This window comes from Cherax quadricarinatus, chromosome 85 (assembly GCF_038502225.1).
Source record: "Cherax quadricarinatus isolate ZL_2023a chromosome 85, ASM3850222v1, whole genome shotgun sequence".
NCBI classification, from domain to species: Eukaryota; Metazoa; Arthropoda; class Malacostraca; order Decapoda; family Parastacidae; genus Cherax; species Cherax quadricarinatus.
Window position 1 is genome coordinate 19,787,748 of NC_091376.1, and position 24,830 is coordinate 19,812,577.

General features: G+C 42.3%; 1 protein-coding gene across 1 annotated transcript; it reads left to right on the forward strand.

The window, feature by feature from the left end:
* LOC138855228 (UDP-glycosyltransferase UGT5-like) lies at positions 1 to 24,830 on the forward strand. Its single transcript, XM_070103513.1, has 8 exons — positions 1 to 265; positions 10,217 to 10,390; positions 10,652 to 10,900; positions 13,093 to 13,326; positions 13,594 to 13,758; positions 14,421 to 14,643; positions 23,065 to 23,284; positions 23,445 to 24,830. The coding sequence occupies exons 1-8, from the start codon at positions 239 to 241 to the stop codon at positions 23,728 to 23,730; spliced, it is 1,578 nt and encodes a 525-aa protein (XP_069959614.1). The 5' UTR covers positions 1 to 238; the 3' UTR covers positions 23,731 to 24,830.

The following is a 24,830-nucleotide window of genomic DNA, read 5'->3' on the forward strand; positions in this document are numbered from 1 at the left end:
TGACATGCTGAGTGCAAGGGGCGCACTTCAAAGGTATAACAATTCCCATTAATCATTAGAAATTATCCCCTTCTCTTACTGACCTGCACTGCGCAAAATGCTGAAAGCTGTCATAAATTACTGTTGTCAAGGGGGAATAAATCAGTTCTTAAACAATTATTGTCTGAGAGGAAAGCTTGCAAAATATAAAGTAATCATCCTGACTAGAACCCATACACTTTGATGTAGCAGCTCAACCATGAGTCAGTGTACTGGGTGCTACACAGTACGTCGTATGTGCGACTCTAATACGACATAAGTGCACCTTTTCTCAGTTTGAGAAAGTAAGTAATCTATATTGTATTTTGCACCTACAGTATAATACATTAATATATCTTGTTCCAAGTGTAAGGTAGTAAATATAACTTGTGTTAGACCACAACACTACACAGCCTGAGTGCTAAATCTCTATTGTATCACAGTACCTGAACATTACTTAGAGTGAGGCACAACTTGTTTGACCAGAGCTGTGGTAAGATAGGGAAGGAAGACGGTTGGGTAAGGATAGGTATATAGGAAAAAGGTGTAATGGTGGAGGGGAGGTGGGGTAAGAAAGGTAAGTGTCCAACCACTTAAATGCAGAATAATACATATTGCCAATAAACATACGCTTAACACTGACAAAACCTACTATATTATGTTTGGTAGCAGAGCAGGAGATGCACAAATTAACATTAAGATTGACAACACTCTAATTACCAGAAATAATGGGGGCAAATTCCTAGGCTTATACCTTGACAACAACCTGAACTTCAGCACCCATATCCAGCATATAACCAAAAAAAGTATCCAAAACGGTTGGGATCCTCTCCAAGATACGATACTACGTGCCGCAAAATGCCCTTCTCACACTATACCACTCACTTATTTATCCATACCTCACCTATGCTATTTGTGCTTGGGGATCAACTGCAGCAACACACCTAAAGCCAATAATAACCCAACAAAAAGCTGCAGTAAGAATAATCACTAAATCCCATCCCTGGCAACACACCCCCCCACTCTTCATAGACCTAAACTTACTCCCTGTTCAGTACATCCACACTTACTACTGTGCAATCTACAGGGCCTTAAACTCTAATATCAACCTTGACCTAAAACGCTTTCTTGATAGTTGTGACAGAACCCACAGGCATAACACCAGACACAAACATCTCTACGACATTCCCCGTGTCCGACTAAACCTTTATAAAAATTCAATGTATGTCAAAGGCTCTAAAATCTGGAATACCCTACCTGAGAACTCTAGAACTGCAGACACATTCATCACCTTCAAAACTACCATTAGAAAACATCTTATCTCCCTGATACACCCCGTCAACTAACTACACGAATGCCACCTGGTGGTTCACACTTACACTCACTCACTCATTTGACCATAAACAGAAATATTAATCTCAATCTTAAAATAATGAATCCTGTGATACTCCAATACTGAAACTATGTACTGTGCCAAAACAAAAGCATTCACATTACTAAACTCACAAACTAGTATTTAGTCACTTAGCCATAATACCAACTTACCTCATAATTTGTAATATTTTACAATTAAGAATAAAACTAAGTCTGCCCGAAATGCCTAGCCATGCTAAGCGTTCTAGTGGTACACTCTGTAATCACTATTTTACTACATGTAAACCACACAATAACCAAATTTCTGTAAACTCAGCATTGTAATCCTTATAGAGAATAAACTTTGAATTTGAATATACATGTATGTGCAATAAAATCACAGTAAACAGGTGATTTTAAAATATGCAAAACAACCACTGTGAAAGAGTAGTGAAATTCCAAGCGCTTTTGCGACTACTCACATTGTCAAGGAACTATAATAGTTCCTTGACAATGTGTATAGTGTCAATAACGAGAGCAATTTAGGTGAATGGGGTATAACACTTACCCGTCAGTTTCACAGAGTTATAACGATGTAAAACTGCATCACTGAATTGGTAAGTGATATACTAGTTACAATTTATTTTTTTCATTTTTTTTGTCAAGACGTAAACTGCATATGATAAAGGCAGAGCGACGGAAGGCAATATCTGGGCAGCTCAGCTTCTTCGGAGGTGGTGTCCAACAGTGACCGAATTTTTTTTATATATATATTTTATTTAAAACACGACATAACAAGAATATGATACACTCTGACCAAGGCCGAAATACATATAAACCATAACACAAAAGATAAACATTACACTCACAATAAACATAACGCATATAAACAACTGAACATGAACTATAAAAGGGAAAATAACCTATACCATAAACAATACAATATAAATACACACTCCTACCTAAACACACACAATACATAGCATATTAATAATGTTATTAGAACCCGCTCATACCTATTCATACATGGTTAGGTACACAAGAAAAGATACAATGTGTGTGGTATAAACATTAACTCAACCGGCCACTACACCAGGTCATGAAGACAAGACACCATGCATAACACAAAGGTTACCTAACAAGCAACCCACCAACAAATACATGAGCAACTAGTACAATGGTTGCAGCATACAATAGTATTGGCATCATGCCTCCTACCTCCACTAACTCCCCCCCAATGTAAAAAACAAAATTATGAAACCTTGTAACCAAGGCCAATGCATACAACATAAACCTTACTCCATACTGGCATGCAATGCTCATTCAGCACAATTCCACTATATGGTATATACACATGGAAAAATGTACATTTGTGATAAACATATTGCATTTGAACAACTGCATTAACCCTATCGGGTAGAACCAGCACCATAAACATAGACCATAAAAATGCGTACGCTTGTCTAAAAACATAATGCCCTGCATTATACCTCTATGTTATGAAGACGTCGCACAATATATGCTTACGCTACAACACACATAGAAAACCTCAGACCTCATACCCATACTCTCACAACCTACACACCATAAAACATCGTTTCTCTTGTTAACATATAAATGCAATTTCCCCATTCTGTCATAAAAAGCACACACAGGTTACGCGAGTTGAATTCACGTGTATACAATGAAGAACAATCTCACCTAACACTTCTCCTTAATTAAAGAAGCACAATATATACTTACGCTACAACACACATAGAAAACCTCATACCCAATACTCTCTCAACCTACACACCATAAAACACCAATCCTCTTTGTTGACATATAATAGGTGTTCCATAAATACTCTCACACACTAGCCCCCCCCCAGGGGACCCCAGCCCGCCGCTTCCCCTTACCCCCTCCCCTTCATAATGAACATCCCCAAGAGGACCCACACCGTTAAACCACGATAGCTTACAGGGAAATCCCGCTCCCACCATATCCCGTAAAGAGCCCGATTTCGACAAAACGTAGATAAAAAGTTGCCGCCAATACTCTTTTACGCACCCCCCTCCACCTGACTTCTCGTAGCCCACGACACAAACACAAAATCCACAATAAGGTAACCAAGTGCCCGCTGCACAGGGATACCCACCCCTCCCACATCCAAACTTAAAGCCCGCAAAACCGAAATCCAACCCTTCCCACCCATCGTACTACCCTCCCCATCCACTCCCGTAAGTCCCCCAGTCGTTCACAGAAACAGATTGCATGAAAGGCTGTATCCTCACCCCCACAAACCCCACAGATGCCCTCCTCTCAAATCCTTCAGTCTCTAAGAACCATACCTGATGGCAGGATACCATGCAGGAGCCGGAACATCACCTCCCGCTCCCATAGCTGGATGCGTAGCGTACATAACCTACCCCAAATATCCCACCATGCATACATTGGATATGCTCCTTCCACTGTCGCCACCTCCCTTTCCCCCATCCACTTTCTCTAAAACCGTCAACCTCATGTGTTTCGCATCCCTAACATACATAAGCACCCGCATCATGTCCTCACACACACGCAAATCCTTCCCTCCCCACCATCTTCTAACATCCTCATACAAAAGGTGCAGCCCACCACCTGTACACCCCCCTCTCGGAGGAACCCCCTCTTTACATATACATCCATGATCCTACTCTTTAAATTAATTAACCCCAGCCCACCTCTGCGCACTGGGAGAGTCACAACCCCCCTCCACAACCAATCACATCCTGACCCCAAAATAAACCTAAAGACTCTCCTCAATAATGCCCCAATATCTTACCGCAACAATGGGTACATAGTGACCACATGCCAAATTTTACTATGTAGTAAGACATTTACTACAATGACCCACTGATGAAGCGTTAAATGACCCGGCCGCAACCCTTCCAATCGTCTAGTCACCCGCTCCACGACACTCCCTGAATTAACCATCCTAGCCTGCTGTGCATCCTGCATATACTCAATCCCACAAATCTTGACCTTATCCACAACACCCCACCTCACACTACCTACCCCTCCCACCTTCCCCTCCCAATCCCTCAACCCCATAAACTTAGACTTCTCTACATTCACCCTCATACCAGTCGCTTCTCCAAACAGGGTCCACAATCCTCTCCAACCCTCCTAAACCTTCCCCCTCCCAGACAAGAATCGTCGTGTCATCTACATAACTGACAATTCTCGGCACGCCTCTTCCTACCCACCCCTGTCACCCCCTCCCCTCACACATACTTCCACCGCTCTATAAAACGGATCCTACAAACACGCTAAAAGTAATTGGGATAAAGGACATCCCTGCCGCAGACCTCTACCCATAGGGATCCGCTCCCCCACCCTCCCATTCGCCTGCACCTGAACACCCGCCCCATAATACAACATTTGCATCCACCTCACAATCTCATCCCCAAACCCTTGCCTCCTCATTATCCACCACAATGTTTCTCTCTCGACACTATCATATGCTGCATGCCAATCTAAAGCCAAAACCCCCCCACCCTCCATCCCTTGCACACTCTCCACAAACCCCCGAATCACCCCGTGCCCCTCATACATGGTCCTTCCTGGCACCCCATACTGGCCCGCTGCCACCACCCTGTTGATCACACACTTCAACCTGTTCCCCAGTATTTTAGTGAATAACTTATAATCTGCACACAGTAAAGAAATAACCCTATAGTCCTTCACCGTGTGTGGACTGGCCACCTTCGGGACCAAGACTACCACCGCCGTCGCCTGCAAAACCCACAGCTCACCCCTTTTTTTCATCTCATTCAACAACCTCACCAAGAACTCTTTAAGTATGTCCCAATTTTGTAAGTAAAACTCACATGGCAGACCGTCAATTCCCGGGGATTTACCCCTACTCATACTCGATAATGCCCTCCACACGTCCCCTTTTCCAATGTTCCCACCCAGCGCCATACAGTCCCTCCTGCTCAGGACATTGACCACATGCCTTCCCAACTGCCCTAACGCTTCCCCCTGCACACCTACACTCCTCAAAGAAGTCCCAAATCATGCATCCGTATAACAACCCATCCCTTCCATCGTACGAAACACCTGCCCCACATGAAACCCTCCGACCTCCTCTTGCACTAACAAACATTCCATCTCTGTGGCCGCCTGATGCTTCCGCTGTCCCCGCAGAACACACGCCGATGGCCTGTCACCCCACAAAACTTCCTCTAACCCACCCTTAACCCGCACTGCATTAAACTTCTCATTCTGCAATTCCCTGATGTGTTGCTTCAGCCCCTCTGTTTCCTCCACAGGATAGCCCCCGCCCCCCACCCCTCTCCCATAACAATCCCGCAACTGCCCCTCTAAATATCTTATAGGCCCAAAAGTCATCTGAGCCTCCCCCTTGCCCTGTCTAACATAATGCTCCCTGATCCTCTCCTTTGCCCCTCCATCCCACCATGCCAACATATCCCCAACATCCCCCATCCCTGACCACAAGTCCCTCCACAATTGCGCAAACCCCTCCCTCCCCCTCCATCTGCAAGGAGCCGAACATTCAATTTCCAAAAACTCCTATGCCTCCTAGGCAACCCGTCCCACCCCACTTCAACGAAAACCGCCTGATGATCTGAATATGCTACTTCCACCTCACGCACCCTTTCCACCATTGCAGTCTGCGTTACATACAAACGGTCCAGACGAGCAGCATACCCTCCTTGCCTAAACGTGTGCTCCACCTCCCATGCCTCTCCCGTACCCGCATCTTGCAACCCCGCCCCTCGCAAAAGGTTCCCTAACACTACAGAGTGAAACCCAGCCCCTCGAGGCTCCACATCTTTCCTTCTCACCACACAGTTCCAGTCACCCCCCACAACCGCCATTGGGGGGAGCGACCAGAGGTGGTACACTAACACATCCCTCACAAAGGCAGTCTTGACACATCCATCCCCCTCTGCGGGCCCATGTACACACACTAGCGCCACCCTCACCCCCATCCACAGCCCATCCACTCGCACGACCCACCCCTCCTCCCCTACCTCACTACGATACACAACAAACGGGGTGGTCTCTCGCAGAAGGATGGCGACCCTCCCTTTCAATCGAGTTGAATGCGCAACAAACACCTGAAATCCATGCATTACTAACTCACACCCAGCTTTATAATTGTGCTCTTGCACAAAAGCTACATCCACTCCATACCTACGAAGAAAACCCACGAACCACATACACTTCACTCTGTCTCGCAACCCATTTACATTTACTTAGACACACTTCAAGCCAGCTATACCTTGTGCCCTGTCAGCACTGATCCGCCTTTAGACGCCTGCCGGCATCTACCACCATGTACACTACCAGACACTGGAGGTCTTCCAATATCTGCCACCGGACTCCTTGGCTGCTTAGGGCCGCCCTGTGCCACCTCTGCCCACACCTTCTTGCCTGGCCTCTGCGCCGGGGTGAGGACATCATCAGAGTCTGACAATGCTGCCGCCCGTTTGCATGATCCTCCCACTGCCTCCATAGCCACCTCAAGAAGGCTTTTGTTATGGACCGCCGCCTCTACAGTGATGACATCCATCCCAGCAGCCTGTTTCTCAACCAGTTCCTCTACATCCTGGGACCTTACACAAGACACATTCTCAAGGGATAATTCAAGCCCCTCCTCTTCCACCTCTCCAGGTGTGTCCAACAATCCCTTCTGCACAGTCGCTAATGTGTCGTCCACTCTCTCTTCCATGACCATCCTACCCTCCTCACCCAGCGAAATCGGGCCAACGCAGGAAGGATCTCCAGGTAGAGTCACACAAGACCCCTCAATAAGCTCCTCTTGCTCCACCTCTTCACTCCACAATGACGTCTTTGGACGTGCACCCGACTCAGGCACCACAGTCACCTCCTGGATGGGCTCTTCCCTTGGTGGCCGCCTTACGTCCTTCTTCCACTGTTGGCGACCACATTGTGCTGCAAAGTGATCGTACTCTCCACAAAGACAAGTGTGGCGTTGCCCAGCATAGGACACTATCACTTGCGTATGAAAATCGTCCATCACCATATACGATGGTATGGGATGTTTCAAAGACATCTTCAGTGAGAAGGTACCTTCCAGGAGGCCAGCATATGCACCCTCCGTCCACTTACCGACAGTCGCCACATGTACAGTTCCATACCTGCTGAATACCTGCCGTAAATCCGTCTCATTGGCTTCAAAAGGCATGTTTTGTACCTTAACCCAAGTGAAGTAATGTGATACGTCGATGAGCCTCACTGTGACCGCTGGGTTGACAACCGCACAACTATCCTGATATTTGTTGACCAACTGCTCGTAGACACTTGTTGTTCGGAGCTTAACAAAGACCCTATAGGCCCCATTAAGCGCCAATCCATAAAGTTGTTCATCAACGACACCATAAGTCTCCCTCATGATGGCTGGCAGGATAACAAGCTTTTTGGGCTGTCACAGCCCCACGCACCAGCTCAAAACAGTGTTGATCCGCCTCCGTGGCTGCACCGCCATATTGAGAAAATCTCAGCTTGCTTCAACGGCCAGCAGTGGGCAGTGTAACGCACATGCGCTCACTACAGAGGTCGAGCGATGAATGTGTGACTGAATTAGCAATATTACATGATTACATGTAACAAGTGATAATGTCTAAGACTTATCACCAAAAGTGAGAGCTGAGTTACCCTTAATGAACATAAATTGGTTCAGGTGTTAACCAGTCATCGGGATCTTCTGGTAGGTTGCTCAGGATCTTCGGGCTTTGGAAATCGTCCTTATGGATGACTCTTGATAAATTAGTCACATGTACAACTCTTGGGAATCTTAATTGAGGAAACGTTTCGCCACACAGTGGCTTCATCAGTCCATACAAAGGATAAACTTGAAGAACAGGAGGAGAATGAGGTAATCAGTCCCTCAATCTTGAATCGATGTGGTCAGTTCATCAATCTTGAATAGAATATGGCATATTGGACAAATGTGACACCACCTACGACTGCTGCACCTCTCCTGCCTACGGTATATAAACCACTTCTTCGCTCATATGCTGTATTCTATTCAAGATTGATGGACTGACCACATCGACTCAAGGTTGAGGGACTGATTAACCTCATTCTCCTACTGTTCTTCACGATTCTCCTTTGTATGGACTGATGAAGCCACTGTGTGGCAAAACGTTTCTTCAATAAAGATACCCAAGAGTTGCACATGTGTCTAATTTATCAATACGAGTATATATATAGTGGCAGGAGTCAGGTGAAGTGTCGTGTGGGTAGAGGTGGTAGTAGTAGTAGTAGTAATGGAACTAATGAGGTGAGACGGATGGCTACAGAGGGACCTGTTGACATCAAGTAACAGCAGTTTCCAGAATGGGTAATATCCTGTTGATTAGCAATTTTGAGATACTGTAACTACCGGACTTTTGCTTTATAGTGTTACTGACAGCAATTAGGGCAGCTTCTATGCATTTTCTCCGTCTAAAGTCGTCTTCTTTAAACTAGAGTAATGACAACAAGGATGTGGTCGGAACCAACGTTGTCACCAGGAGAGACCCTGCAATTGTAGAGGTCACAATCTCTGCTGGTTAAGACCATATCAGGGGTCCCTGGACGACGGCCGACAAAGGACTGAAAAAAAGGGCCCTGAAAAGCGAGGTGTCATTATGTTAAAGTTGTTGACCCTGCAAGTCCTTCATCGGCTGGCCAGCTCTACAGTTGAAGAGGGCAGCGTGATGGGCGTTAAAATCACCTACAAGGAGTGTGGGAACATTCCTACTCAGTATCCCATGGAGGAGAATGGACTCTATATACTTATGTCTACAAGGAAAGTAGACAGTACTAATAATTAAGGGACAATATGAGGGCGACAGTTCTACTGCTGGAAAGGCATCTTCGTCAATGTGTATGGTCCATAAGGCATACCGCAGTTTAACTAGGATGGCTACTCCACTCTGGAGCCCTCTCGACCTCTCAACCGTACAGTATACTACCACAATATAATAACTGACTTAAGAAATCGTAATGACACGATTGCAAACAAACCATACCCCCGGCCGGGATTGAACCCGCGGTCATAGAGTCTCAAAACTCCAGCCCGTCGCAGGTTCAATCCCGGCCGGGGGTATGGTTTGTTTGCAATCGTGTCATTACGATTTCTTGAGTCATGTTGACGGCAGTGAAGGGACTTGAGCTAGAGTTCGTCACGGCCACGCTAGCTGGAGATTCGTCTGTAAAAACTTGCATTTGTGGTCACAGTGGTGCCTGTGCTAACCTTCCTATGGTGTAGAAATATACCTAGTTGGATGAATCTTATTGTGGCTAGCTGGTCTAGTGGCTAACGCGACGGGCCGGAGTTTTGAGACTCTATGACCGCGGGTTCAATCCCGGCCGGGGGTATGGTTTCTACTGGTCCATGATAGGTGCAAATAACACCTACTCATGTACCCACCCATTACAAAAATAATCCGCACAAAAGAGAACGAAACTTATGACGATGCTTTGGCCTAACGTGAACCATTAACGACACAGAAGTTCAAAGTGAAGGAAGACATTTAACATACGAATGGAAGGGGTCATGAGCAGTAGAACGAGAGGAGGAAGTAGTATAATGAGTTTATCATGTGATATGTAGAACAAAATTATTCGGTTTTCTTATGAAAGACATCTGTTTTTGCACTTGCTCTTGGTATTTGTCATTTATGTCTCCATATGATTCCAGATATAAGGTTACTGAGACACAAACTAACACAGAAATTGAAAACAATATATCCTTTCTTTTCAGTAATAAATTATTTGTTTGCCCAGATTCAGACGAATAAATGTTTGAATAACATACTCTGATTTTTGCACTTACGTGTATATACAGATGTTTCTAGCTGGGATATATGTGATGGTGGTGACCCTGGCGGCGGTAGTCACGGGGGACTTAGACCCTCCTGAGAAACACTACAAGATACTGGTGCTTCTCCCAGTCTCCTCCCACAGCCATAAAAACGTCTTCATCCCACTTGCTGAGGCTTTGGCCGACCGAGGTCACCAGGTATAACATTGCTCTGATATTTTGTGATGATGAAATATATAATGCAGTCAGTGTTTCTCCAAGAAAAATTACATTTTGCAACAGGTGATTTTGAGACAGTCAACAGCTAAAAATGGATCCCATTTGGAGAATTTGTAAAAACAGAACCCTTCGACGTGGTCGAAATTGAGTTAGCTTTAAATAATTCAAGTAATTATCAACGGAGGTTTGATCATGGTCATTCAAGTTTACCAGAATCCTGAATCCATGTCTTTTTTCTAGGTAACAATGTTGTCTAACAGCCCAAAATCGACCAATCATCCCAACATCACTGATATTAGCCATGGTCTTCAACATTTCCAAAATATAAATATGTTTGAGTATAAAGACGACTGGACTGGAGGATATGCGGTGTTTGAGAAAGTTCTTCCCTTAATTGTCAGAGACTTTTACAAAGTTCCTCTGGTGAAGGAACTTTACGAGAGAAGGAAAGAGTTTGATCTCTTTATAGTAGACCATGCATATAATGAGGTAAGAATGGTTCAATAATTATTAGTTTTACATTTAACAAAGTTAATCATGTTCATTCAAAAGTTCTTCTAAAATATATTTAAAAAGATTTTAATTTATGTTTCGCATGAAATACATATATCATGTTGTAATAGTGATCACACTCCATCTCGTCTTGTATATTTTAATTAATGAAAGATTATACTTTGCATGATTTACATCAGTGTTAGTTAATATCTTTATTATGTACCCCATACCCATCCTGTGGGCGGTAGTCACCTGTACCCATCCTGTGGGCGTAAGTCACTCCATACCCATCCTGAGGGCGGTAGTCACCCATACCCATACTGTGGGCTGTAGTCACCCATACCCATCCTGTGGGCAGTAGTCACCCATACCCATCCTGTGGGCAGTAGTCACCCCATACCCATCCCGTGGGCGGTAGTCAAAAGAATACAGAGGTACATAATGGGTCCAGGAACTAGTCCCCAAAGTTATGATAGCTGAAGTAGTTACAAAGGTAATGATCTCCATATAGATCTGGTCACAGTCATGGTAAGTTACAAAGGTAATGAATCGTCTACACTCCTGTACATGGTTACAATCATGGTAAGTTACAAAGGTAATGAACAGTCTACACTCCTATACATGGTCACAATCATGAACAAATTACAAAGTAATGAGCCACTAACACTTCCACACCTGGTCACAATTGTAATGAGTTATAAGTACAAATATTAAGTGGGTCAAAAACCCACACGAGCGCGCATATCAATGATGGAAATTCTAATGTAAGTAACCACTGTTGTCAAACTTTTTCAAACTGTGAAAGAAAATTTCCGCTAACTTTATCGTAGGAATTTCAGTCGCTTCTGAGCTGCTCTGAAAATATCAGATTTTTGGAAGGCTGAGAGTGACTGCAAAAAAAAATGGCGGTTTTCAGGTTAAGTTATTTTAGCACAATCAACTTTGTTCACCGTCGTTTTGATTATTAATTCAGGATTAAGCTCCACATCTACAGTAATTCAAGAAATATTTTATATGAAGCTAATTCGTGTTGTCAGGTCCCTGTCAGTTCTTATACTTTAATTCAGTAGCTGTCAGCCATATCTACTTTTTTTTATTTCATCCATTAGTTTTTCTCACAGGAACCACTGCTACATTCAGTTGTTTTTATTTTCGGAACAACTTTAACTTGCTTCATGTGTTTTTGTCACAGGACAAAGGAAGATGTAATATGCTACTCTTATAAACTTAAAAGTCCTCTTATCCTTAAACCAGCAGAATTATCCTATACTTCTGTCTTCCGTGGATTGTATATACAAGAATTTTGTATATTTTGTATGATTTAGATCTATGAACTATTGTTCCAAATCAAAGGTTTACAACGTCATTTATTCAATTTCTCAGCAGTGAATTATTTCTATCCAAAGTCTAATATATCAGGTCAGACCCACTGATGGTAGTGTATAATGAAGATAAGTGTAGACCACTTGCCTGCACACCTGGCTGTATAATAATAATAATAATAATAATAATAATAATAATAATATCTTTATTTCTATGAGTACATGTACATGGTATACAGACCATAGCTGACATCGATGACATACTACTATATAGTAAGCTGCTTGTTATGCTGAGCATTTCATGCAAATTAAGTCAGTCTTGTCCCAGGATGCGACCTTCACCAGTCAACTAACACCCAGGTACCCATTTTACTGGTGGGTGAACATAAACAACCATTGTAAGGAAACACGTCCAATGTTTCTACCCTCGCTGGGAATCGAGTGAGCTAAAAGGCAACAGAGTGAGTAAATAATTCTATTTCCTTCACCAAATAGTCAGGTATTTGCAAAATCTACGGAGACTATATACACTTGCACAGTGTATCCAGCTATATATAATAAGATAAATGCAAACAAGAGACTCTGTAAGTAACGACCAGACTTGAAGGTAAGTCCACCAGGGATGATTGACAAGTGTACCACATTGCTTCACAACTTTGGGGACCTACTTTGTAGTTAGTTGGTTGAACCAAGATAGTGACATAATGATGGAGTCCCGTGCTAGTTATACTCTTAACATCGGATCTGAGGGTCAGGAGACATGCCTATATGGGCGTGTGATATAGGCCGAACAAAATGCAACAAATATATAACTGCATCAACAGTTTCAAACTAGAGTGACGCTGAGAATTCCTCTCTCCTTAGATAGTGTACCCGTTCCTGCACCAGGCTCCCTTCATCATGGTTTCCACACCAGGCATTGACTTCCGTCAGAGTGCCGTCCTGGGTAATGTCATGAATCCTGCCTATGTACCCAGCCAGTCGTTTGATTTCCCACGACCTTACTCCATCTGGCATCGATTTTTGAGCACACTGTTACATATAGCATTTGCAGTTTACTGGAGGAATTGGAACATTGTTCCTCAGCTTCAAAAAGAGGTATTTTTAATACTGAGACAGTTTTCAGTAACAAAACTGTCAATCTTGATGTAATATATTTTTTAACAGTAATACTTATCAGTTTTTCAGTGTGATTATTTAAAATAATTATTGCATCTAATTTCATACCAATAATCTAATGAAGATTTCTCATATACTTTAAACATCACTGTACAGTTTTTCAAATTCTTAGAAATATTAGCTATATCCTTATATATGGTGTAACAGTTGAAGAGAAATTGTCACAGTCGTGGCATTATTTAACAGATCTCAGCACAGTTCCCGGAGCTGCCGCCGTTGTTGGAGTTAGAGAGGAACATGAGTCTAGCACTGATGAACACACACTTTAGCATCGGTATACCACTGCCTCTCCTGCCCTCACAGGTGGAGGTGGGCGCCATCCACTGTCGCCCTGGTAACCCTCTGCCTCAGGTGAGTTGTCCTGACTACCTGACTCATGATAGTTGTGTACCCTTCCTACCCCAACACGATAAAGCCTAGCAATTGTAGCTTCTTCACTTCTGTATAGAGAACAGTGAAAGGTGAGGAGTTTGAGGTAATCAGGGAGTGATTGCCTAACCTGATTCTTGCATGTGACCTTGTTCCTGAAGATGACTGTCCTTCCGATTCGCCTGAGAGGAGATAACTTTTTCGGATTCTCTTGCTCAGCGCAGATCCTTCCAGGGTTGACATCTTCCTAAAATACAAAGTGTACTGGAAGCCTATAAACAATGATAAATATATACACCATTTATCCTATCATTATCTCCTAATTTACGATGGCATCCTCATCTGTTTACATTTCAAGGTCTTTAGATTATGAATGCCACAATTCTGAGAACAGCTTTACTGTATTGAAATTTCAACTTGTGTAACATAGTGTCTTGTAAATGTGAAGTCTATGGTAAATGTCTGCATATACACCCCTAATGTAACACTATGATCCGACTTGGACCAATTGTAAGTCACACTGATGGTCCAAGTTGGACCGAAATGTCGTCATAAGCTTCACTCTTCTAAGTGCGGGTTATTTGCGTATTGTTCCAGTCACGGTATTGTGCCTTTTTGTTCTCTAATATATTACTGCTTAACAGGAATTGGAGTCTTGGATCACGGGAGCGGGATCTAGTGGTGTTATCTACTTCAACTTGGGTTCTTTTTCTCGTGGTTCTTACATGTCAGTCCAGTACCGTGACGTCTTCCTCCAGGCCTTCAGGAGGCTGCCTCAGCGAGTCGTCTGGAAATACGAGGGAGAGTTGAAGAACGTCCCTGACAACGTAATGATTACCAACTGGGTTCCTCAGCAAGACATTCTTGGTTCGTTGTTGATATATCGTGTGCAGTACTTGAACTTATATGATAATAGCGTGAGTTTGTCGCTTCTGTTGATTGCGTGTCGCTCTTGTCTATTATGTCAATCCTTCTTCATCAAACTAGCTATCTTCTTCACTATTACTTCTATCCAAAGATATTTTGAAGTCTAACTATAGACAATAATACAATAACAGTTGACAAACCACTCCTCTCTTTTCCTGCATCATGCATGGATATATTAAGGCCTCCCACTCATGTATTGCTAGGCTACAGAACAAGACATTTTTTCGTAAGTTAATTTCGGTGCTGTAACTCGAGAACGCCTTTTCGCATTGAACTCAGGTTTCTAAGAAAATAAGAAAGAAGCAGCACTGCAACAGGCCTACTGGCCCATTCTAGACAGGTTCAGGTCACACCCACTCAAGAAGGAATGAGTAGGAAAAGACACATGTGTACAGTTCTGGACATTTATTAAAGGAAACGTCTCGCCACGAGTGACTTCTTCAGTCCTAATACAGAGATAACTAAGAAAACGAGTATATAAAGTGGCAGAAGCCAAGTGTTTTGTCGCATGGGTAGTAGTAGTAGTAGTAGTAGTAGTAGTAGTAGTAGTAGTAATAGTAGTAGTAGTAGTAATAGTAATAGTAGTAGTAGTAGCAGTAGTAGTAGTAGTAGTAGTAGCAGTAGTAGTAGTAGTAGTAGTAATAGTAGTAGTAGTAGTACTGAGACGGGTTGAGTTAGAGAAGGACCTCTTAACATCATGTTACAGTAGTCTCCGGAATGGGTAAATCCTATTGATTAGCAGTTTGGAGATAATGTATTTGCCGAACTTTTGATGGATTGTGATACTTAGAGCAATTAGGGCAGCTTCTATGCACTTTGGTCGTCATAAATTGTCTTCCTTAGTCACTAGTCTTGCCTCACTGAAATTCATTAGGTGTCCAGCATCGTCCCCATGTTGAACACAAGCGTTTTTGGTCATCATCTCTGCAAGCGTTTTTTTGTTTCCTGATCCTAACATCCAGAGATCTGGCTGTTTCACCCATATATGCTTTGTCACATGTCCCACATGGTATTGTTTATACTCCTGCATTCATGCCAGAGTCATTCTTGGGATTTTGTGCAAGGTTTGTAATGGTAGCTGAAAAACTGGTGGATGTTTTTGCTAGTTTTCTATCAAAAAATCTTGAAACGTTAGTTGCAACATCGCTGATCGGTAAAACGCTGTAACTTGGAGGCTTTTTTTCAACATGATTGGTGTTGGTCTTGTTGAGGATTCGTGTCGAACGTTTCTTGCAATCATGTATGAAGTTTACGAGTGTGGCATGCAAAGAGTACGTAACCTTTATTCGGCGCATGTACACACCCTCATTTACAGGCTATCTCCCCCAACCAGCGAACCAGGTGAATGAGAGTTGACGATGGGGCCCCGTCGTTCAACCAGTAACCAGGTTCCAGCCAATAAGAAGATGGTTTTGGCAATCGCAGAGGTTATGTTGGTACCACTCTCCTGTCTGCCCTTGTCATTATCATTCTAGAGCTGGTTGAAGCACGGTCTGCTCTCTAGTGGCTTCTATTCTGCCTTACTTACCGTGGAGTGAACTAATACCTATCGCTGTACATAGTGTATATAGTGTACATACTTCTGTTCTAAATTGGTGAAGGATAATACAAGTCAAAAGTTTTCTGCTGTGTTTATTTTGCTCCCTTCACACCCAGGATAACAGGCCATTTGGACTCCTGGGTTGTAATAACGGGGAAATGTAGTGAACTAAAAGAATGTGCAATGAATGTGCATTCTTCCTTGAGGAACTGTGGACTGGAAATTCTGTAGCTCTCAGAAAGAAGCCTATAACTACCCCTCTTTTAGTTCTGGTGTCATGGTGAGAGAAGGAGTGTAGATCGTTCTCGTAGGAATGTTTAAGGCAGACTTTACAAGAAATCCTGTTTTCCCCAGTGAGTAGAAGAACATCGAGAAAATGTAATCGGTTGTCCTCCTCCTTCAGTGTAAATATGATGGTAGGTTCCAGAGTGTTGATAGTGTTGAGGATGCCACGTACGTCTAGATTTTTGGGTACAATGATCAAAATATCATCAACGTACTGTATCCACGTAACTGCCACTATATATACTCGTTTTCTTAGTTTTCTCTGTATAAGGACTGAGGAAGCCACTCGTGGCGAAACGTTTCCTTTAATAAATGTCCTGAACTGTACTTAAGTATCTTTTCTCCACATCTTGTCGGTATTACCATACCATTTCTCAAGGAAGGAGCACTGCAGCAAGCCTACTGGCTCAAGCTCGTCAGGTCTAACTCACACCTATTCATGTATTTGTTGAACCTATTTTCAAAACTGCACAAAGTTTTAACTTCAATGACGTTACGGAGAAGTTTGTTCCACTCATCCACAACTCCATTACCCTTTCAAAATCTAAATTTTTCTAACTTAAATCCAGTGCAGCGAGTTCTGTGTTGGTTAGACATTTTTAGCACGTTATTTACATCCCCTTTATGTATTCCTTTTTTTCCATTTATACACCTCAATCATATCCCCCCTAATTCTACGCTTTTCTAGAGTGCAGATTCAGGGCCTCAGCATATCCTCGCAGGAGAGATTTCTGATATATGGGATCAACTTTGTCATCCTCTTTGTACGTTTACCAATGCATTTATATTCACTCTGTAATAGTGACCAGAACTGTGCAGCATAGTCTAAATGAGGCCTAACCAACAATATGTAGAGATGAAGAATGTCCTCAGGACTTCTGTTAGTTATACTTCTTGATATGAAGCCCTGAGGATATCCCTCCAAGAACCCTCAATAATGGGTTCAATTAGATAAGTTTATATTTAGAAAGTATTGGTTTGGAAATATGGTAGTCGATGCTTTATTTTGAACACTTATTCAATATTGTCTTCGTCTTATATTACTACTAACCAGAACTCCTAACTCTTTCTCAAAATCACTGTGATTAAGATCAACGTTATTTAGTTTATAAGTGCCAGAAGAAACTTTGAATTTGTCAAGTTAGAGTATGTAGGAAAGAGGGAAATTTTTTCCCAGTAAAAGTAGGCCTTAGACAAGGATGTGTGATGTCACCGTGGTTGTTTAATATATTTATAGATGGGGTTGTAAGAGAAGTAAATGCGAGGGTCTTGGCATGAGGCGTGGAGTTAAAATATAAAGAATCACACACAAAGTGGGAGTTGTCACAGCTGCTCTTTGCTGATGACACTGTGCTCTTGGGAGATTCTGAAGAGAAGTTGCAGAGATTGGTGGATGAATTTGGTAGGGTGTGCAAAAAAAGAAAATTAAAGGTGAATACAGGAAAGAGTAAGGTTATGAGGATAACAAAAAGATTAGGTGATGAAAGATTGAATATCAGATTGGAGGGAGAGAGTATGGAGGAGGTGAACGTATTCAGATATTTGGGAGTGGACGTGTCAGCGGATGGGTCTATGAAAGATGAGGTGAATCATAGAATTGATGAGGGAAAAAGAGTGAGTGGTGCACTTAGGAGTCTGTGGAGACAAAGAACTTTGTCCTTGGAGGCAAAGAGGGGAATGTATGAGAGTATAGTTTTACCAACGCTCTTATATGGGTGTGAAGCGTGGGTGATGAATGTTGCAGCGAGGAGAAGGCTGGAGGCAGTGGAGATGTCATGTCTGAGGGCAATGTGTGGTGTGAATATAATGCAGAGAATTCGTAGTTTGGAAGTTAGGAGGAGGTGCGGGATTACCAAAACTGTTGTCCAGAGGGCTGAGGAAGGGTTGTTGAGGTGGTTCGGACATGTAGAGAGAATGGAGCGAAACAGAATGACTTCAAGAGTGTATCAGTCTGTAGTGGAAGGAAGGCGGGGTAGGGGTCGGCCTAGGAAGGGTTGGAGGGAGGGGGTAAAGGAGGTTTTGTGTGCGAGGGGCTTGGACTTCCAGCAGGCATGCGTGAGCGTGTTTGATAGGAGTGAATGGAGACAAATGGTTTTTAATACTTGACGTGCTGTTGGAGTGTGAGCAAAGTAACATTTATGAAGGGATTCAGGGAAACCGGCAGGCCGGACTTGAGTCCTGGAGATGGGAAGTACAGTGCCTGCACTCTGAAGGAGGGGTGTTAATGTTGCAGTTTAAAAACTGTAGTGTAAAGCACCCTTCTGGCAAGACAGTGATGGAGTGAATGATGGTGAAAGTTTTTCTTTTTCGGGCCACCCTGCCTTGGTGGGAATCGGCCGGTGTGATAATAAAAATAAAATAAAAATAAACTGCATCTGCAACTTTTCCGACCATTGCATTAATCTATTCAGATCTGTCTATAGCCCTCTAATGTCCTCGTCAGAATTAATTCGACGGCCTATTTTGGTGTCGTCCACAAACTTGCTTATGTAGCTATTTATTCTCAATGTCGTTTCTGTAAATTGTGAACAACAAAGGGCCCAACACTGACCCCTGTGGAACACCACTTGTGACATGTACCCACTTTGGCATTTCCCCATTTCTGAAAACTCACTCTTGTATATCTGTCAGCCACGCATCTATCTAGGAAAAAAAAATCTCCTGCCTCTACTTTCAAATCAAATCAAATCAAGTGTATTCTCTATAAAGATTACAATTTGGGGTTTACATATTATATAAAACTAATTACAGAGAGGGCCACTGTCACACCTAGCATGACTAAGCATTTCTGGCAGACTAAGACTAATTCAAAACTCTGTATTGGTACAGATTAAGGAGCATGTTGGTATTAAGGCTAAGTAACTGTATTACGGTTCGTAAATTTAGCAGTGTGAATGGCTTTGTTTTGGTACAATACATAGTTTCTATTGAAGCTCCTGTATTGGAGTATCATAGGCAAACCTATGACTAGTTAAGATTCGTTAGGTAATAGTTGTATTACGTATTTCTATGTTTATAGTCAATTGGGTGAGTGTAGGTGCGAATTGTGAGGAATCACAGATATCGAGGAGAGGTCTAGGTTGTTGTTTGTGTGTGTATGTTACAAGAGAATAGGCAGCTTTCATGTAGTTAGCTGATAGAGGGGTGTGTCAGGGAGAAAAGATGTTTTCTAACGGTAGTTTTGAAGGTAATGAATGTGTCTGCAGTTCTAGAGATTTCAGGTAGGGTCTTCCAGATTTTAGGCCCTTTTATGTGCATTGAATTTTTGTATAGGTTTAGCCGGACACGGGGAATGTCATAGAGATGTTTGTGTCTGGTGTTATGCCTGTGAGTCCTGTCACAACTATCAACAAAATGTTTTAGGTCAGGGTTAATGTTGGAATTTAAGGTTCTGTGAATGTAGGTTGCACAATAGTAAGTGTAGATGTTCTGAACAGTGGGTAAGTTTAGATCTCTGAAGAGTGGGAGCGTGTGTTGCGTGGGATTGGACTGCATGATTATTCTTACTGCGGCTATTTGTTGGGTTATATAATATTGGCTTTAGGTGTGTTGCTGCACTTGATCCCCAAACACACATAGCATAGGTGAGCTATGGATAAATGAGTGAATGGTATAGTGAGACAAGGGCAGATTGTGGCACGTAATAATGTAACTTGGAGAGGATCCCAACCGTATTGGATACTTTTTTGTTATGTGTTTGATATGGGTGCTGAAATTCAGGTTGCTTTCGAGGTGTAGGCCTAGGAATTTGCCCTCATTATGTTTGGCAAAAAGTGTTGTCGATCTCAATGTTAAGTTGTGCAACACCTGATCTGTTACCAAACATAATAAAGAAGGTTTTGTCAGTGTTAAGTGCAAGTTTATTGGCTGTCATCCAAATAGATATTTTGAGTAGCTCATCGTTAACAATGGTGTTGAGGGTGGCAAGATTTGGGGAGGAGATGACGTAAGTCGTGTCGTCAACAAAGAGAATGGGTTTCAGGTGTTGCGATACGTTGGGAAGTTCATTGATGTATAAGAGGAAGAGCAGAAGGCCAAGGACACTTCCCAGTGGTACTCCAGTATCACGTGGCCATGTTGGTGAGGTTGTGTCTTTAATGGTGACATACTGATACCTATTAGTAAAGTTGGCCTCTTACATCATAATGGTCAAGTTTGTGGAGTAGGATACCATGATCTACTGTGTCAAAAGCTTTTCTTAGGTCAATAAAAAGTCCTAATGGATATTCCTCATTTTCCAATGCTGTGTGAAGCAGGTCTAGCATTTTTACAATTGCATCATTAGTGCTTTTATTTTTTCTGAAGCCAAATTGGCAGTGGCTGAGTATGTTTTGTGCTGTTATAAACGAATAAAATCTCTTGTGCACAAGTTTCTCGAAGATTTTGGATAGCAATGGTAAATTTGATATTGGCCTATAGTTGTTTACATCTGTGGGGTCACCACCTTTATGTATTGGTGTAACCCTTGCTGTCTTGAGTAGTGTCGGGAAAGTGCTAGTTTCTAGTGACTTGTTAAAAAGTAATGAAATAGCATGCGAAAGGACATGGGCTGCTAGCTTGTACAAAAATGGCGGGACATGAGACATATTCCCTGATGTGGAATGCTATCAAAAGCCTTACTGAAGTCCATGTAAGCAATACCATATTCATTACCGTGATCTACCTCCTCAAATGATTAGTGAAAAAAAAAGTAAATAAATTCGTAAAGTAGGAACACCCCTTTGTAAAACTGTGCTGAGATTCCTTAATCAATTTATTTTTCAAGGTGGCCTCGAATAGCATCGGTAAACACTGATTCCATCAATTTTCCCACAATGGAGGTTAGGCTTATTGATCTACAATTCAAAGCTAAGTACTGCACCATCCCCCCAATGAAAAGCAGGGGTGTCACTAGCACGTTAAGAGACCATACAATAAGTGTCAGGGGCCCGAGACTGTTCAACTGCCTCCCAGCAAACATAAGGGGGATTACCAACATACCCCTGGCAGTCTTCAAGCTGGCACTGGACAAGCACCTAAAGTCGGTTCCTGACCAGCCGGGCTGTGGCTCGTACGTTGGTTTGCGTGCAGCCAGCAGCAACAGCCTGGTTGATCAGGCTCTGATCCACCAGGAGGCCTGGTCACAGACCGGGCCGCGGGGGCGTTGACCCCCGGAACTCTCTCCAGGTAAACTCCAGGTAAACTAAACTTCGTACGTCAGTATGCGTGTGCCAGCAGTAACAGCCTGTTTGATCAGACCACCACGAGGCCTGGTCTCAGACCGGTCCGTGGGGATGTTGACCCCCATGTAAAGAGGAAAATTGAATACAGGAAGGTTCAGTTTGACAATGTGTGTCATAATGAGCAAAATTTTGCTTCCCATTTAATGATCAAAATATATGTGTTGACCTAATCTAAATGTTTTCAGTATTTAATGACTTATGTATCTTACTGCCGGGATAGTAACCATTCACTTTAGTATGTACTCAAATTGGTCAACGCAAGAAATATATTTTAAAATTTCTAATTATTGGAATTTTTATCAAATTGAACTATTTTTCTTAGTCTTCCAAAGAATTCTAAAACTAATACAACTGAAAAATAAATCAGTATTTAACACTCGTATCTTTATAGTGTTTTTAAATTGCCTGTGTTGAATGAACCTTTAAAAACTATACAGCATGATAGCACAGCCATCCGTCTGTTAGCTGCAGTTTCCTCATATCAATATCAATATCAATATCCACTTGTTACTAGTTTCAATCCCTGGTCATCAATTACCAGGTGAAGGTTCTGAGAACAGTTGATATATGCAGGTGATCTCTGCTCAGTTTCGTATAGCCAATTTTCAAAACTGATTTCCATGCGAGAGCTTTAAAGATCCTTATTTATTCGGCATCGCAGTTCCAGTTATTACCTAGAGTTTTTAGATTCACTTATTACACTTATAATGTCCTATTAAATACCTTCCCAAATTTGTTTATCAATCCTCGCAACTTCTCTACAAAAAGCACTTTTGACAACTCTCTCTTTGTATTTCATTCTGTATATGTTAATCATTGATTTTTTCCCCAGCACCATAGCATTCACTACTATTACATCTACAGATACATTAAATAACCATGATGACATATCATAACTCTGTTAGAGGCTTTCTTTTAATAGAAAATAATCTACCTCTTTCCTGCATTCCCTAACCATTCATTTAGGATCGCCGGTACTTTCCGCCCGGAACTGTGCCTTAATATGTACCTCTGTAATCTTTTGACTACTTCCCACAGGATGGGTATGGGGCACATAATAAAAATATTAAACTAACTCACTATCCTTAACAAAACTCTTAACAGCTCTAAGTAATCTACCAGTTATTCCATATACTAGCGACATTTCCTGCATCGATACCTTATCCATGCAATCGTATGTGATCATTATTTCTGTACCATTGTTCCACAGCTCACAACAACATGAAGGTGGTGATCATTATTTCTGTACCATTGTTCCACAGCTCACAACAACATGAAGGTGGTGATCATTATTTCTGTACCATTGTTCCACAGCTCACAACAACGTGAAGGTGTTCATTACACACTGTGGTCTCCTCGGCACGCAGGAATCTATATACCATGCCACGCCACTCCTCGGTTTGCCGATATTTGCTGACCAAAACAGAAACAGCATGTTTATTAGGAACTCTGGAGTGGGAGACTTTCTGCTGTGGGAGGAACTCACAGAGGACGTGATTGTCAACGCTGTTAATGACATTATTAACAACCCAAAGTTAGTTATTGATTGATCGTTTATGCTGAAAATACCAGACTTAATTAGAAGCATTTTACTACTATAAAAATATTCATAATGATATTTATTCACGCCTCGTTAGGTTCTGCATGTATGAATAAGAAATTCTAGAAATTAATTTAATTTATCTGTTTATCAGGTATAAAGGAAACATTTTGAGAATGTCAAAGCTGATGCGGGACCAGCCTGTACCGCCCACGGAACTGGCAGTGTTCTGGACGGAGTACGTCATCCGTCACAAAGGTGCGCCTCAGCTGAGGTCACCAGCGGCACAGCTCTCCTGGGTGGAGTACCTCATGCTGGACGTGATCTTCCTCCTCCACCTGACTGTGTTCTTCCTCTACTTCATAACACGTCACATCCTCAGAGTTATCTCTGCTAAAATATTCAGCAGTGATATCAAGATGAAGAAAAAAAACGATTAATAATTTATTCCTCGTATTACATGGATTAGAAATATCTTCTAGCTGCTAGATGGTTCAGAAATTCCTAATTATTATCTATCTGATTCAGTGTTTGAAAATAGGACCTACACTGGAATCATTAAAATTTGATATAATCCCTAGCATCCGCCTGAGAACAGCTAAAAAAAAAAAAATCTGTATAACAATATGACATTGTAATTCAGAAAACCTAAAAAAAAAAGATGTCTTTAATAAGGTAAACAAAAGCCGATGCTGTGTCTGAATTATAGTTTTAACATTTTTTGAAGAAAGGATAGTCTTTTTTTTTTTTTTGCACACCGGCTGTCTCCCACCGAGGTAAGGTGACCCGAGAAAGTCCACTTTTACCATCACACACTCCATCAGTGTTTTACCCGAGGTGCGCTGATATTACAGCTTCAGAGCACAGACACTATATTTCCCACCTACAAGACTCAAGTCCGGCTAACTGGTTTTCCTGAATCCCTTCATAAATGTTACCTTGTTTACACTCCAACAGCACATCAAGTCATAAAAAAGCATTTGTCTCCAATCACACCTAACACACACACACACACACACACACACACACACACACACACACACACACACACACACAGAAGAGCTCACTCGAGCAGAGCAAAGTTACTGGTAATGGGCGATTTCAACCACAGGGAGATCGACTGGGAAAACCTGGAGCCACATGGGGGTCCCGAAACATGGAGAGCCAAGATGATGGATGTGGTACTTGAAAACCTCATGCATCAACATGTCAGGGACACAACCAGAGAGAGAGGGGAGGATGAGCCAGCAAGACTGGATCTTGTGTTCACCCTGAGCAGTTCAGACATTGAGGACATCACTTACAAGAGGCCCCTTGGAGCTAGCGATCATGTGGTTCTGAGTTTTGACTATATAGTAGAGTTACAAGTGGAGAAGGTAACAGGAACTGAAGGGGACAGGCCAAACTATAAAAGGGGGGACTACACAGGTATGAGAAACTTCCTGCAGGAGGTTCAGTGGGACAGAGAAATGGTAGGAAAATCAGTAAACGAGATGATGGAATATGTGGCAACAAAGTGCAAGGAGGCAGAGGAAAGTTT

Coding starts and splice junctions, on each gene's coding strand:
- LOC138855228 (XM_070103513.1), top strand. CDS start 239: ATGAGTCAGTGTACTGGGTGCTACACA. Junction 10,901..13,092: donor TAGACCATGCATATAATGAG/GTAAGAATGGTT, acceptor CTCTCTCCTTAG/ATAGTGTACCCGTTCCTGCA. Junction 23,285..23,444: donor GACATTATTAACAACCCAAA/GTTAGTTATTGA, acceptor TCTGTTTATCAG/GTATAAAGGAAACATTTTGA.